The sequence below is a fragment of the Sylvia atricapilla genome, chromosome 21 (assembly GCF_009819655.1).
Source record: "Sylvia atricapilla isolate bSylAtr1 chromosome 21, bSylAtr1.pri, whole genome shotgun sequence".
In the NCBI taxonomy this organism is placed as follows: Eukaryota; Metazoa; Chordata; class Aves; order Passeriformes; family Sylviidae; genus Sylvia; species Sylvia atricapilla.
The window spans coordinates 6,110,924-6,124,373 of NC_089160.1; the positions used below are offsets into that span (position 1 = coordinate 6,110,924).

General features: G+C 40.1%; 1 protein-coding gene across 1 annotated transcript; it reads right to left on the reverse strand.

Annotated features, from left to right (window-relative positions):
* Positions 1-10,573: 10,573 nt before the first annotated feature.
* Positions 10,574-11,548, reverse strand: LOC136370406 (testis-specific serine/threonine-protein kinase 1-like). The gene has a single exon (XM_066333776.1). It carries the CDS (start codon positions 11,546-11,548, stop codon positions 10,574-10,576), a length of 975 nt encoding a protein of 324 aa, XP_066189873.1.
* Between the last annotated feature and the right edge of the window lie 1,902 nt (positions 11,549-13,450).

Below are 13,450 nucleotides of genomic sequence, written 5' to 3' on the forward strand. Positions count from 1 at the left end.
AATGGATTGAGAGCAGCCCTGAGGAGAAGGATTTGGGGCTGCTGAGGGATGAAAATCTCACCTGGACCTGGCAATGTGCCCTTGCAGCCCTGAAAGCCAAAGGTGCCCTGGGCTGCCCCAAAATGCAGCTTTGGCATCAGGTCCAAGGAGGTGAACCTGCCCCTCCTGGCATCAGGAAAACTCAGAGCTGTGAAAGTGATGAGGATAATTACCTGTCTCTTCCTGCTTCAGCTCTCTAAAGTAATTGCTGAAGAACAGTGGTACTTTTGAGTGGTTTTTGAGCTTTGCAAATTATCCTGTTTGGATTTTTAATGCCCTGTGTACAGTTACAATGGCTTGAAGTCTTCCAAAAAGAAAATATCTGTTTTTCCACCTGACGGAATGTGACTTGTTCAGATTACTGACATTCTCTCTGGATTTTAAACCATACAAAAGGACATTATTACGGTTTATGAGGAGTACTTGTTCTTGGTAGAAACAGTATCTTACTATATTTGAATTGAATGCTCACCAGCAGTTTCCTTTTGCCTTAGCTGTGAACTGGAACATCAGCTTAACTGAGAAAAATTGTACCTCCATGAGCAAATAATGGGAAATTCAATAGTGCCTGTGACTGACTAGCTGGGGATTCTACTTTCCAGGAACATGTCTCTGAGTGTTTCTTGATTTGTAGTGGCTTATGCTGAATGGAAAGTTTGGTTCCTGGAAAACATTCAACAGGTACAGTGATGGCAGCCCTAAATGTTCAGGAAAGATTTTTTTTTGTAAATTCTCAATTTTCAGCTTATTAAAGCAGATTTTCCTAGCCTTGCATTTAAAATGCTGTGTAGTGCATTCATATTTATGATAGCTTAAAGCTCTCATAAGCTTTTTATTCTTTATTTTTTTTTCCATTATTTTTATTATTTTTATTGTATTTTATTCCATGAGTAGATTTTGGATTTGAGGAAAAGCCGCCTGTTCAGACAGTGAGTGCCTGAGCTGTGGGAAGGTGAACACCATCTAAGTGAAACTGTGTACCGTAGACCAAAAGTGAGCACTTAAACAGCAACAAAAACATCTCCTTTGGGATGTAACTTCTGTAGTATCAATTCTTGCCACAGCCCAGATGTAAATAGAGCCCAGCATTGCTCAGGCACTCTGCTTCTAAAGCAATCACTTGGTAAATAGATCTTAAACGTGATTTCGTTAGTGATTATTTTGAAGTGTGCCAGTTTAGTTCAGAATGTTTAGGAGCGTTTCACTTCATTATGAGTTTGATGTTCCCTTTTCCTTGTAGTTTTCTAGTTGCACAGATTATTCTAGAAGAACTGAGCTCTGAATGAGAAACTGGCTTGAAGTTTGGGTCAATGTGTGGAGCTCTACTCTTGCCAAGGTTTTCTGTGATTCCCCTCAAATGTGAAACATAATTTTAGAGGATAGAAAACTAGAGGTGACTGTCATGAGCCGTGGGATTTCCTACAGCTCAAACTCCTGCTACTTAGAACTGTTTCACTGTCTTAGGGACATGATCTCATATGAAAAGCCTTTATATTTCTTACATAGCTTTTATTCATCCAGCAGTTGTTCTGGCTTCTGTGCCAAATGGATTTGTGGTGTAAGAACCATAATATGCTTGTTCTTTTTTTTTTTTTTTAATCTATGAAGCTGAGCTAATTCTAGCATTTTTTTAAAATGTGAACCCCAAATGCAAGTTCACCTGCAAATGGTAATGTTATATGGATTGCTTCTGTGTAATTCATGTATGTGGGATTTTACTAAATTATTGGGAAATTCCACCCAGTGCTGCAAGCAAAACGTTGCACTCTTGGAGTTTAAAGCAAATTAGAGTTTCTGGCTGTTGTAGTGTAAACTTTGATTTGTGTTTTGGTGACTTCATCTAAAGGGCCAATTTCTCCATTAAAAAAAAAAAAAAAAAAAAAAAAAAACAGCAAAAGTTGCAGAAAGGTTCAGCCCTTGGTCTGGAAGGAGAGGTGACTTCACTTGGGATATTTACCTGAGAGAACATGGGGTTGGTAGAATTTCCAAGCACCGATGGATGGGTTTATGAGCAGATTTTGCAGGATTATCTGGAAATGTATTGTGGCATTTTCTCTTGCTGCAACACATTTCCTTGTCTCTAGCAATTTCACTAAAGAAGAGAAGGAATATTTGTGGCTAGAAAATCCAATCTTTCCCTTATTTTCCCCTTTGTTGATACAGTAGTTTGTTAAAATTAATCCAACCTGACACCACCTCGTGTCTCATTTAATTACTCTCAAGCTTAGCATCAATGTTGAGCAAAGCCCCCAGGGTAAAATCCAGAACAATTCAGTTTTTCATGTTGCAAATAAATGTTGAGAGATTCTGCAGGAGACCAGAAAGTGTTTGTAGTTGAGCACAACATAAGATTGTGCACCTTCATGTATTTAGATCTTAGCTGTGCCTTAAATGTGACTGTGGAGTGGGCTGGAAGGAGAGGGAGCTGCATCCAAAGCCTGTGGAATATCAGACCTGGGAATCCAGCAGAAAAATTTGGCTCCAAGTTGCTGCTGCATCACTGACACACACCCAAGGAAACGTGAGCTCCAAAGCACTTTTCTCCCCATTTTTTAACTGAGATGGTCAGGAGGCAAAGGTTTTGTTTTAGAGTAGATGTGGGCAGTCTAGATCCACTGAATGAAATTCTAGACCCACCTGGTGAAATCCTGAAAAGAATTGATTTGGCTGTGATTTCTGTGGAAGCCTCAGTTGCTAATGATTCACTGGCCTTGGCTGTGGTGATTTTAGTAAAGATGAGGTTGGGCTCTCTCTTTGTGCCTGTTTCCCTGCCCAAAGCTGACCTGAGGAGTATGGCTGTGCAAGGTGGTAATTTTGGGGCAATCAAGAAGTTGCTTTTCATTACTTCAAAGTAGTTCAAATTCCGACTTTTCAATATTTTCAATTATGAGATGATAAGCACTTTATACAATGCCCAGCCCCTTTCAGAGTTTCAACAGAACATGTAAATAGAGGCCAAAACTGCTGTTGCTTATGTAAAAAATGTGCTTTGACATCCACTAGGTAAAATAAGGGAGAAGAAAGGCAGGCAGCTGTTACATGTGAAATGAGGATGAATCCAACAGAAATAGACAAATTAACTGTAGGATTAGAAATGTTAATGTTTTTGTTTTCTTGGTTTTTGCTTTTTTCTTTTTAATGTGAGATTTACTCCTTGATTGAAAAGAAAACAAAACCCCCCAAAGAAGAACTGCAAAAGCAAGTTTAATGGGGAAACATTAGTTTTGAACTTCCACAGGAATACCCAGAAATTTCCTACTAGATTCCTCCTGATTAGTAGTTCAGTTTTTTGGATTAAATTGCTTTGTTTTTACGTTTATTAGTCGTGGTTTCTACAGAAATTAATGGCAGTGATGACAGGATGTGAAGTTTACAGCATATAGGAAGATAAAACAATGCTCTCACAAAAGACAGCTTGATTAGAGTGGATCTTCTCCTCAAGACAGGGAACCTCTTCACTACAACCAAATTTTATTTAGCTTGAATTTTTTTTTACAGGTTGCTTGAGGCATCTTCATTCATGAATAAAATAAATGTAGGCTGTTGTTCAACAATATCAGGTTTTGAGACCTCCTCTACAGTTCAGTGTGATAATATAAATAATATAAATTGTCAATACACTAAAACATAGACTAAAAATGTTTTAATTTACATTCCATTCCATTTAGTTTTTTGGCTCAATATTTTTCCTCCTAGGTTTCCATATGAATACATTTAAGGGACAGAACACCTGCTGTAAGAAGTGCATGAGGGAAATCTTTGGTGGTGAATCATACAAGAGAATGAAGGAGGATAATGGGAGTCCCATCTGGACATGAAAAGGAAAGAACACAAGATTGGAACATACTGTGAGCTGTCCTCAAATATTTCTTTTTTAACAGTGAGCAATATGGTGTATTCAACCTGCTATTGAGCAACTATTCATGGATTCTGTAATATTTCCCAGAAATGCAGAGTATCCTTTGGAAGGATGTAAAGGGATAAGAACACAAAGAGACAATACTGTAGGACAGCCTAGGAGCTGTGGACTATGTCAGAACTAGCAGTAATGTGAATTTGGCACAACGTTCAGACACTCTGAATTCTTTTGTACACATGTGGCTAGATAAGGAAGAGGCTAGTCCTAGAAAACATTATTCTGCTCTGTTTAAGTGATTTTATTTTTATTTTTTGCTTGTATCACTGCTTAGTTTAAAACACAACAGTCTAACAAAATCAAGATAAATTACTTTAACAAATTTGGAAAATAATGAACTGAATATTTCTTCCTCTTAGTAGGAAATATTTATTGCTAAGAAAACTGGTTTATGAAATGCTTTGAAGCATACAGAAAAAAGAAATTCTGTAGTAGGCCAAACTAGCTTTGCTTTGATGTAACATTTCCTTTAAGGAAATCATAAGAAGGCTAATGTATACATATTCATTAAAAACTCTCTGAATGTGTAGCTCCTTGGTGGATTGTCCGTGCTTTAAGATAATCTAAAACTCACAGCTTTGCATCAGGAAAGCAGAGATTTCTCTCTGATTAACCCCCACAATCTGCAGGTGAAGGTATCCTGACAGGCGCTTTGCTGGATTGATGATTCTGTTTTAAACTGCATTTAAAAAAAAAACACAAAAAAACACATCCCAAGGCTGATTGCTGATGTTGAGCACCACTGGTAGGGATAAACCATTAGAAAAAAGTTGATGCTGCAGAGCAGGCAAACTAGTCCCATTTTATTTACTTTTACATCTTGGTATTGGTTCAGTGAAAGTTAATGATAAAAGCATGAAGAAAATTCAGCTCCTTTTTTTTAAAGTTTGTGTATGTTGGAATATTTAGAATTTTATGTAATGCTAGGTGGAAGTGACTTGAAGTATAGGTTTGGCAAACTTTGAATAGCTTGATGTATTTAACAAAGAGGTACTGTAGTCATAATATTTCAACTAGGCGTGGAAGTAGGACGGTTAAAATTAGTGGGGTTTCTTTGTTTTGGGCTTTTTTGGGGGTGTTTTGTTTTCTATATTTAAGTTAGATCTCTTCAAAGGCAGAAAAACTGGGAGCAGAAATAGTTCACTACAGTTCATGACTTTACTGCTCCTGGTTAAGATCACTTTTGTCACAGATTGTGTTTCTCAGTGGCTCAGTCTGTATAACACACGTGTTCAGACTTTTAACAGTAATCAGGCACTCAGTGCTTATAGGATCTGAGTACTTACTATGTTTTAAAAGTTCCACATTCATCCTGTGTTTCATTTTCACTTTGTAAAGCTGAGATAATATTATTCCTCTTCTTTACAAGGATATTGTGAGATAAATGCATTAAATGCTGCAATGTGCTTGGGACTTATGCTAAATTTAGGTGTCTAACACAGTCTGCTAAACTAAGTACCTAACGTGTCTAGATGTTCTCATCTTGCAGAAATTGCTTGGGTAAAACTTAGCGTAATATGAATTATCTTTGTAAATAAGATGAAGGTTTAGGTGATGAGGCAAATACCATCACCAATGTCTCCAAATGATTTTGATTTTGTTATGCTTAAATTCGTCATGAACAATTTTCAACACTCAGGTTCTGAAAAATTAATTTTCGTTCTGGTTGTGTCTTGTGTTATGAATAATCTCATGATTAATTTTTTTATAGGACTGTTACGTGCTCGAGAAGATTTGAGTATTGCATTTATATAGCTCTAATGACTGTGACCATTTCTGTTCAGGTCAGAGGAATTAGCTTTCTGAGGCAGTAAATATCACCACTATTGAAGGCAGTCATTCATCCATTTACAGGCTGTCAAGTGGCATAACAGATAACTTGCCTCTTCTGTGTTAGGAGAATCAGAAAATGTTTATTTCCTCCCAGTGCTGCTCTGTTAACCCCTTTCACCTGCTCCCTCTGTACCTCGTCCTGAATGGAGTGATGCACTTCACTTGAGAGAGAAGCAGCAGTAAACCTTGTTAACATAAAACAGCAAGTTAAAGTGAAATGGCAAATGTGAGAGTGCCTTAACAAGGTACACTTGACTATTGACTGCCTGAAGGACAAGGTCAGGAAATGCTGTGAGACTCTCCCATTGAGCCATTGAGGCTCAGGAAGGTCCCCCTTGCCTTCTAGACTCCTTCCCAGACTGCAGCTGGATCCAGTCCTAGTCTCAGACTTGGCCAGTGGCTTATGTCCAAAGGAGTTTATGTGCACAGCCAACCCTTTGCATCACTTGGCTGAGATTTCAAAGGTCTATTGATCACGTCCTGAGGGTCTGCTGGGGCAAGGAACCTTCCAGCCTTGGGGGTGACCTTGAGAGCTGTCCCTGCTCCAGGGGACTCCTGGAGTGCACCCACTGCCACATGGGAGAGCTCAGTGGGCTGCGCAGGGTTTGTAACAAAATGATTGACTGATGGTGATATTTGCATAGTGGCAAGACGTCTGGGTCACTGTTCCAGACAGCCCCTGGCTGCCCTGGAGCCATCTGTCCTCAGAGTCCCCAGGAAGCTGGATGGAGCAGGGCAGCACACACCTCACAACCAGAAAATTAAACCTCAGAATAAAGCCTCTTCGGGGGAAATGCAGTGATTCTGCAGGATATGGAGGTGCTGTCCTGGACACTGTGTCCTCAGTCAAATTGGTGTGGGTGTCTGCTGTGCAATTCATCCAAATCAGATCCTTTTGCACCACCAGCAAAGTTATCTCCTGGAGTTTTACTTTTTGTGGTTTGAAGCACAAGATTTCTAGATTGAACACATCTAGAAAACTTTTGTTTCCTAGATGAGTACAATGGCTGTGCAGAGACCATTGTGATCATATTTAGAGGTTTTATTGTGGTGACAGTATCTGTGTGAGCAAAACAATCAATTCTCATTGAACTGAAATTCCTTGGAGGAATTGGAAAGAAATCTTTCAAAATTTCATCCTGAAGTTGAGTCTTGGAATGTGCTTCAATAAATATTATGCATGGTATTTCAAGGGGTAGTACTGAGACTTTTTTGACAAGCTGTAACTTACTGAACCTTCTTTTGTAATGGAATGTCCGTGATGGTTCATATGGCCCTGAGTGCCATAGCAAGGAGCATAAATTGAGGCAGGTTCTCCTTTAAGAATCCAACCCCTCCAAATGAGTTCAAGGGATTTTTAGATAGAGACAAAAAATATCAATTCAATAGTTTCATTATCGGCATTCCAGTAAGTACTAGAAATAATTTTATTTTCAAACTAAATCTATGGAAATGAACAAAGTTCATTAAATGAAGACATATTATTCATATTTAAAGTAAATTTCTTTAACTATTCTAAGGGCAAGCAAGATAAAATGTCTGAGTGAGTTTAATCTTTGATTTATCGAGGCAAATAAAATTAGGATTCTTTACATTATAATGTTAATACAGCCAAAATTTAAATAGTTATCTTAAACATTTATTATGACTGCTGTATCTGTTAGATAAAAACCATTAATTTTAAGTGCCAGCAATATAAGATATGGAAGTGTGGCCACTTCTGGCTAAGGAAAAGATGATTCTAAAACTCACTTAATCACTTTTAATGCATAGAGGAAAGTGCCAATTAAATTTTGTATCTGAAACATTAGTGATTACAACAATCTCCAGTTTCATTCCCCAGTGCTAGGTATGTGGTACTGAAAAATCTGAGGAGACAGAAGCTGAGGGAAATGAGGAGCAACTTAATTAACTGTGGTTGTTTAGGCTGGAGAAGAGGATGTTTGGGGGGACCTCACAACTCTATACAAGTGCCTTGAAGGAGGATGCAGTCGAGGGGGTTGGTCTTCCTCAGGGACAGGAGGAAAGTTGTGCCAGTGAAGGTTTAAACTGGATATCAGGAAAAAGTTTTTCATTGAAAGGATGCTCCAACATTGGAACAGGCTGCCCAGGGAAATGGTGGAATCACCACCCCTGGAAGTTTTCAAAAAATGCATCCAAGAAGTGACTGAAAACATGGTTAGTGGTGGACTTGGCAGTGCTGATTTAATGGTTGGGCTTGAGATCTTAGAGCTCTTTCCCAGCCTTAGTAAATATATGATTATATGGTCTTTATTTAAAGTAAACCCAGTATCATTCTGGCACAGTTATAGCAGGACACATTTCATCCCGCTTACTACATTCAACTGAAATTATATTTTAGTATGCTTATTGCTGTGATATTCACCAATACAGTTCATAGGTCCTCTTTCTCAGGAAGTTTTTTAGGAGTTACGTATGTTTATTTTCAATGGCATATCCTGTCTTACTAAAAGGATTGGAAGAAACCTGAATTCCCAAGTAAACCAGAACTGCCAAATTCACCCTCCTTAGATGCATGTCTGGCATCTCTTTTATCCAATTTTCACAACAGAGTAGCTCACATCTGCAATAAATTCAGCTGGAAAGACCTCTGGGTAAGAGAGCTGTCCTGCCTTTTGATTTTGGCTGTGCATTTAGACATATTTTGACTGCAGACACTCAGCTGGAAATAAGAATGTGCCTGAACTGCCTGAACTTTAGTAAGTAATCTATGAATATGCGCTGCAGTGAGGGAGCTCATGATCCTGTCCCAGGAGCTTGCCAGTACAGCAGGAAGAGGTGCCACACCTTCTTTGTGGCACATCCTACGGGATCATTTCCAATCACCTTGTCTCCTCTTGTGTGTGCTGTCTGAGAGTGCAAACTTAGTGTAAAGTGACAAAGGTAAAATAAAATAAGAAAATATTTTCCATGGCTTCACCTTCTTTTTACTATCGTGTTTTGGTCCCAGCTTAAATCAATGAAAGCAAGATATTAATATTACGATGTATTTTTAAGCTGAATTGCTACCTAATATCTACTGAAATGCTATCGCAAAGGATTTATAAGCTCCATTTTGTTTGTCCAAGTGTCCTTTTTCAATGGCTGTGACTTCTAAACATGTGGCAGTGTAAATGTACCATGTTAATATTCTCCTGCCACGAGCAATGAGTGTTAATTAGAGCTGGATCTGACTTTGTCTCTCCTTGGATTATTTAGGATAGTAAGAGCTCTGCTGAATGGCTGTTTGTACAATCCATCCTTTAATCCACTCTCTGAGGCAGAAGACTGTTCAGAGTGAGGTTTGTAATTATTCCAGAGTGCATTTGATTTCTTAGCATCAAAAAGAATCTCTTACATTATTAAGCAAAAAGGTTTCTTTCCCCAGAACAGACTTAGTTTTCCATGCTTACTAAATGGAGATAATAGTTCTAAATTATGGTCAGAGTTTTTTATTTGATGGTTTTGTCGATAGCAATATTTTATGTTTGATGTTTTAGCATATTATTTTGATGGGAACAGCATATTTTCTGTAAAGAGTAATGGGTGAAATAATGGATAAACATAATTTTTGTCTTGTCAAATTGTGTGTTTGAGTATTTTTTGACACTTTGCTATTTTTCAGTAGCACTTCAACTTTACTTTCTCTGTTTTGTAAAGAGTCAAACATAGTAGCCTGACCCTTTCTAAACAATTCTAAGTTATAAATTTGTGTGGATGACGTTCTCAGGTGTTGGATAGATACCCTCATAGATCAATAATTGGCCAAATGTCTCTGGCCAAGCAGACCCATGAAATTATATTTGTTTTGCTTTACTTTTAGTGACAGGCAATTATTTGAGTACCAAAGAAATGAGTAATAAAACTCCCAAAGTCTCCACTGGGATCAGATTTTACCCACATGACATTTTTTGATGTTTTTCTGCAGGAAGTGGCTGGACTGTAAATGTGTGCCTGCATAACTTATCCAGTTGAATCAATCCTGTGGGACCCAGAGGTAAATGTATTAGACCAGTGGGAGAGAAACTTCTTATTTTGCAGGCTTTTAAAATGGCCCTGATTAGGACAACCTTGCAGAACTGTAATGCAAATAGAATAATTAACATTATTTTTTAAGCTTTAGGTTAAACAAGCATAGTGTTGAAGGTAGATGTTTTATTTTTTAATATCTAACATAATATTTTTTGTTACAGAAAAAAAAGATATCTGTTATTCATGCATGTATTTTGCTCAGCCAGTAAGTTTTAGTTAAAAGGCATTTGATGTTTGGATCTGTCTTTTTTTTAAATTTCCCTTGCTAATGAAAACTCTTCCCCCATTCCTTTTGACTTAAAACCTCTGTTATGGTACAACTGGTTTGTTAATTCTTGTTAATTTTTAAGCATAGGGAAATGGTTTCCATTGCACTTTTTGTTGAAACTCAAATTTCAAAATCAGCTAAATTTTGATTCATGGCAGATCCTAGAATCTGAGTACTGAACTAGTTATAAATAGTTATAAAGCACACCAGGTCTGATATTCAGATATATAAAAAAATTGCGTTGTCATATTTGAAATACATTCCTCCTTGAAGTATTACATACAAAGTGCTTCTCTGCAGTTTATTTACGTGTTGTAAAACTTCTCTCCCTCTTTATTTCCCCCCCGTCTTTCACAGTCCTGGCTCTGGCAGTGTCAAAGCTCTTCCTTCCAGTGCAGGAGCGGGGACACAACTGCCACGGGGAATTTCAGACAGGTTCTGTTTAATGTGAGTTTAAACTAATGCAGTCTGCAGGCGAGGCCAAGTTAAATGAAACTATCCTTAAGGGGGTCCGACCTCCTCCTCCACTCCTTACACTTACGCACAATGGGATTGGATGTCCTGTGTTTTCTTGGGCTCTTCTTGCCACAGGCTTTGGGGTCGCCCCCTCCTGCAGCTCTCAGGCTGTACACGAGCTTTGGGGGCTGCAGCCAGGGGTGTTTCAAAACCTCATCTATGCACAGCCTCTGGGTCACATCGGGGTGCAGCAGTTGGGCGATGAGGTTCTTGCACTCCGCAGAGAGATGTTTGGTTTTGAGGAAGGGAATCTTCCTTTGTTTCTGAACCTGGAGCATTTCCTTGACGTTGGAACTATCAAAAGGCTGCGAAGCAAAAACCATTGCGTACAGGATGATGCCCAGGCTCCACATGTCTGAAATCCTGGGGTCACAAGGGATGTGCTCGAGCAGCTCGGGGGCTGAGTAGGCCAGAGACCCGCAGAAGGTGCTGCTGAGGACAGTTTTTCCATTTTCATCCCGAGCCAGGGGTTTTGAAAAGCCGAAATCTGACAGCTTGAAGTTGAGGTCATTGTCCAGAAGGATGTTGTCACATTTCAGGTCCCTGTGGGCAAAGTCCAAGTCATGGCAGTGCTTGATGGCAGAAGCCAACTGCTGGAACTTGCTGCGGGCCACGCTCTCCTCCATGGCGCCCTGGGTGGTGAGGTAGTTCAGCAGGCTGCCCTTCTCCCCCAGCTCCATCACGATGTACACCTTCCCAGAGGACGTCTCAAAAATCTCGTAGGTCTCGATGATTGAGGGGTGGTGCAGCTGCATCAAAGCCTGCATTTCCCTGGGGAGAAACTTCTCCAAGACATTCTGAGAAATTTTCTTCTTGTCGATGATCTTGATGGCCACCCTGCGCTTGAGGCGGTGGCTGTAGGCGGCTTTCACCTTGCCGTAGGAGCCTTCCCCAAGAGTGTCCCCCAGGCTGTAGCCCCTCTTCTTAAGCACCACCGTGTCCATGCTGGGAGAGCTGCAGGGACTGGCCCCAGCTGGAGCTGCTCTGCATCCTGTGCTGGTGGGCTGTGCTCCACGCCTGGGGCTGGCTGCCAGGGGCACTGCTGGGCACGGTGTGTGGTGAGCTCAGGAGCAGCCGCCCTGGAAGAAGCTTTCTGTGGCTTCACGGGGCTGCTCTGTGACATCACAGGGGACAAAACCCAGCGTGGGGGCACTGGCTGCTCTGTGCTGTCACTGAGGGTCACCCTCATGCATGGCTGTTGTGGTAGGACATGGAATAAAGGTGTTTGACTCCAGGCAGGAGGCAGTAGAAACCAGAAGGTTTATTTACAATTCATTCAGCCCTTTTATATCACACTGCACTAAAAAACCACGTTATTGGTCCGTAGGGCTGACACCTCTCCCATTGACTCAGGGACAGAAATAGCAAACAACTCCTGTTGTCATGGGAAAGGAATATTGTCCACACAAGGTTGTTTTGGGAAAAAGGAAACTGTCGAAAAGTTTCCCTTGAGAAGAGCTATCTCTTCTCAAGCTCAGAAAATATCGTGTCCACACACAGTAATCAGAAAATGGAGATAATTTCTCCTCTTAAAACGGTATTTCTCCTCTTAAGATGGTCAGAGTAGGGGGGCTGTTTTTACATCTTTGTTTTTTAATGCTGTTCTTCAGTTGTGTGTGGGCCTGAGAGATTTTTAGCCTGCTAGCAACTGCTAAATTTTTTTAAAAGAAAAAAATTTTAAGAAAGTTTTTTCTCAAAACAGGTGTGGTAAACAACTATCTTTTTTCAAAACAATCTTTGTCTAACTGGTGTTTGCTGTTTTTCTATTTCAACTAATGGTATTAGAGAGGCGTTGTTTTTATTCATCAATTATGTCAAGTTTGTATTGGAACACCTTATAAAAGGTAGTAAGAATTTAGACAATAAAACTTTCTTTTTTATGTTTTTTTTTTGCCTTCTGAAATATTTGGAGTTTATCGTGTCCTACAGCGACAGTTGTGCTGTTGCTGTGCATCATTGCTGCAATACACTGTGAGTTTTTGTGGATTTTAGGGAAATAACAAAAAAACCCTGAGGACTCAGATTTTGTGGAGCAGTGCGTAGTGCATTCAAAAACCCTCTCCTCTCCTCTCCTCTCCTCTCCTCTCCTCTCCTCTCCTCTCCTCTCCTATCCTCTCCTCTCCTCTCCTCTCCTCTCCTCTCCTCTCCTCTCCTCTCCTCTCCTCTCCTCTCCTCTCCTCTCCTCTCCTCTCCTCTCCTCTCCTCTCCTCTCCTCTCCTCTCCTCTCCTCTCCTCTCCTCTCCTCTCCTCTCCTCTCCTCTCCCTCCTCTCCTCTCCTCTCCTCTCCTCTCCTCTCCTCTCCTCTCCTCCTCCTCTCCTCTCCTCTCCTCTCCTCTCCTCTCTCTCCTCTCCTCTCCTCTCCTCTCCTCTCCTCTCCTCTCCTCTCCTCTCCTCTCCTCTCCTCTTTTACCCTTCCTTCTGTTTTTTCTGTGCTGTGATAGATCCTGGTTTGTTAATAAGTGTTCTTTGCAGAGTTTGGTTGCAATAACAGCTCACCACCAGAGAGTCCTGCCAGTTCAGTGTTTCATGTCACTGCTGTTATCAGAATTCTAGGAGTCTGTTCCTTGTTTCAGAGGGAAATAATTCTCTGGAAATTCAAAATTGCCACTGATGATAATCTCCCTGTGTATGCACCTTTCTTCCCTTGCTTTTAGCACTTAGTGCTAGTAAGCTTCCCACGAAACTGTAGAGAAAATTTGATTTTTATTAGCAACAATAACATCGCAGGGTACAGCCACATAACTAGATAAAAGAATTGAAAATCACAGAAAATTGCAATCACCTTCAATAAAAATAATTTTGTAGTTCTGTTCTTTGATACCTGGTAAAATACTCTGAGTTGCTTT

What these genes read in the sequence shown, in the direction of transcription:
- LOC136370406 (XM_066333776.1), bottom strand. Translation starts at nt 11,548, where the DNA reads ATGGACACGGTGGTGCTTAAGAAGAGGGGCTACAGCCTGGGGGACACT.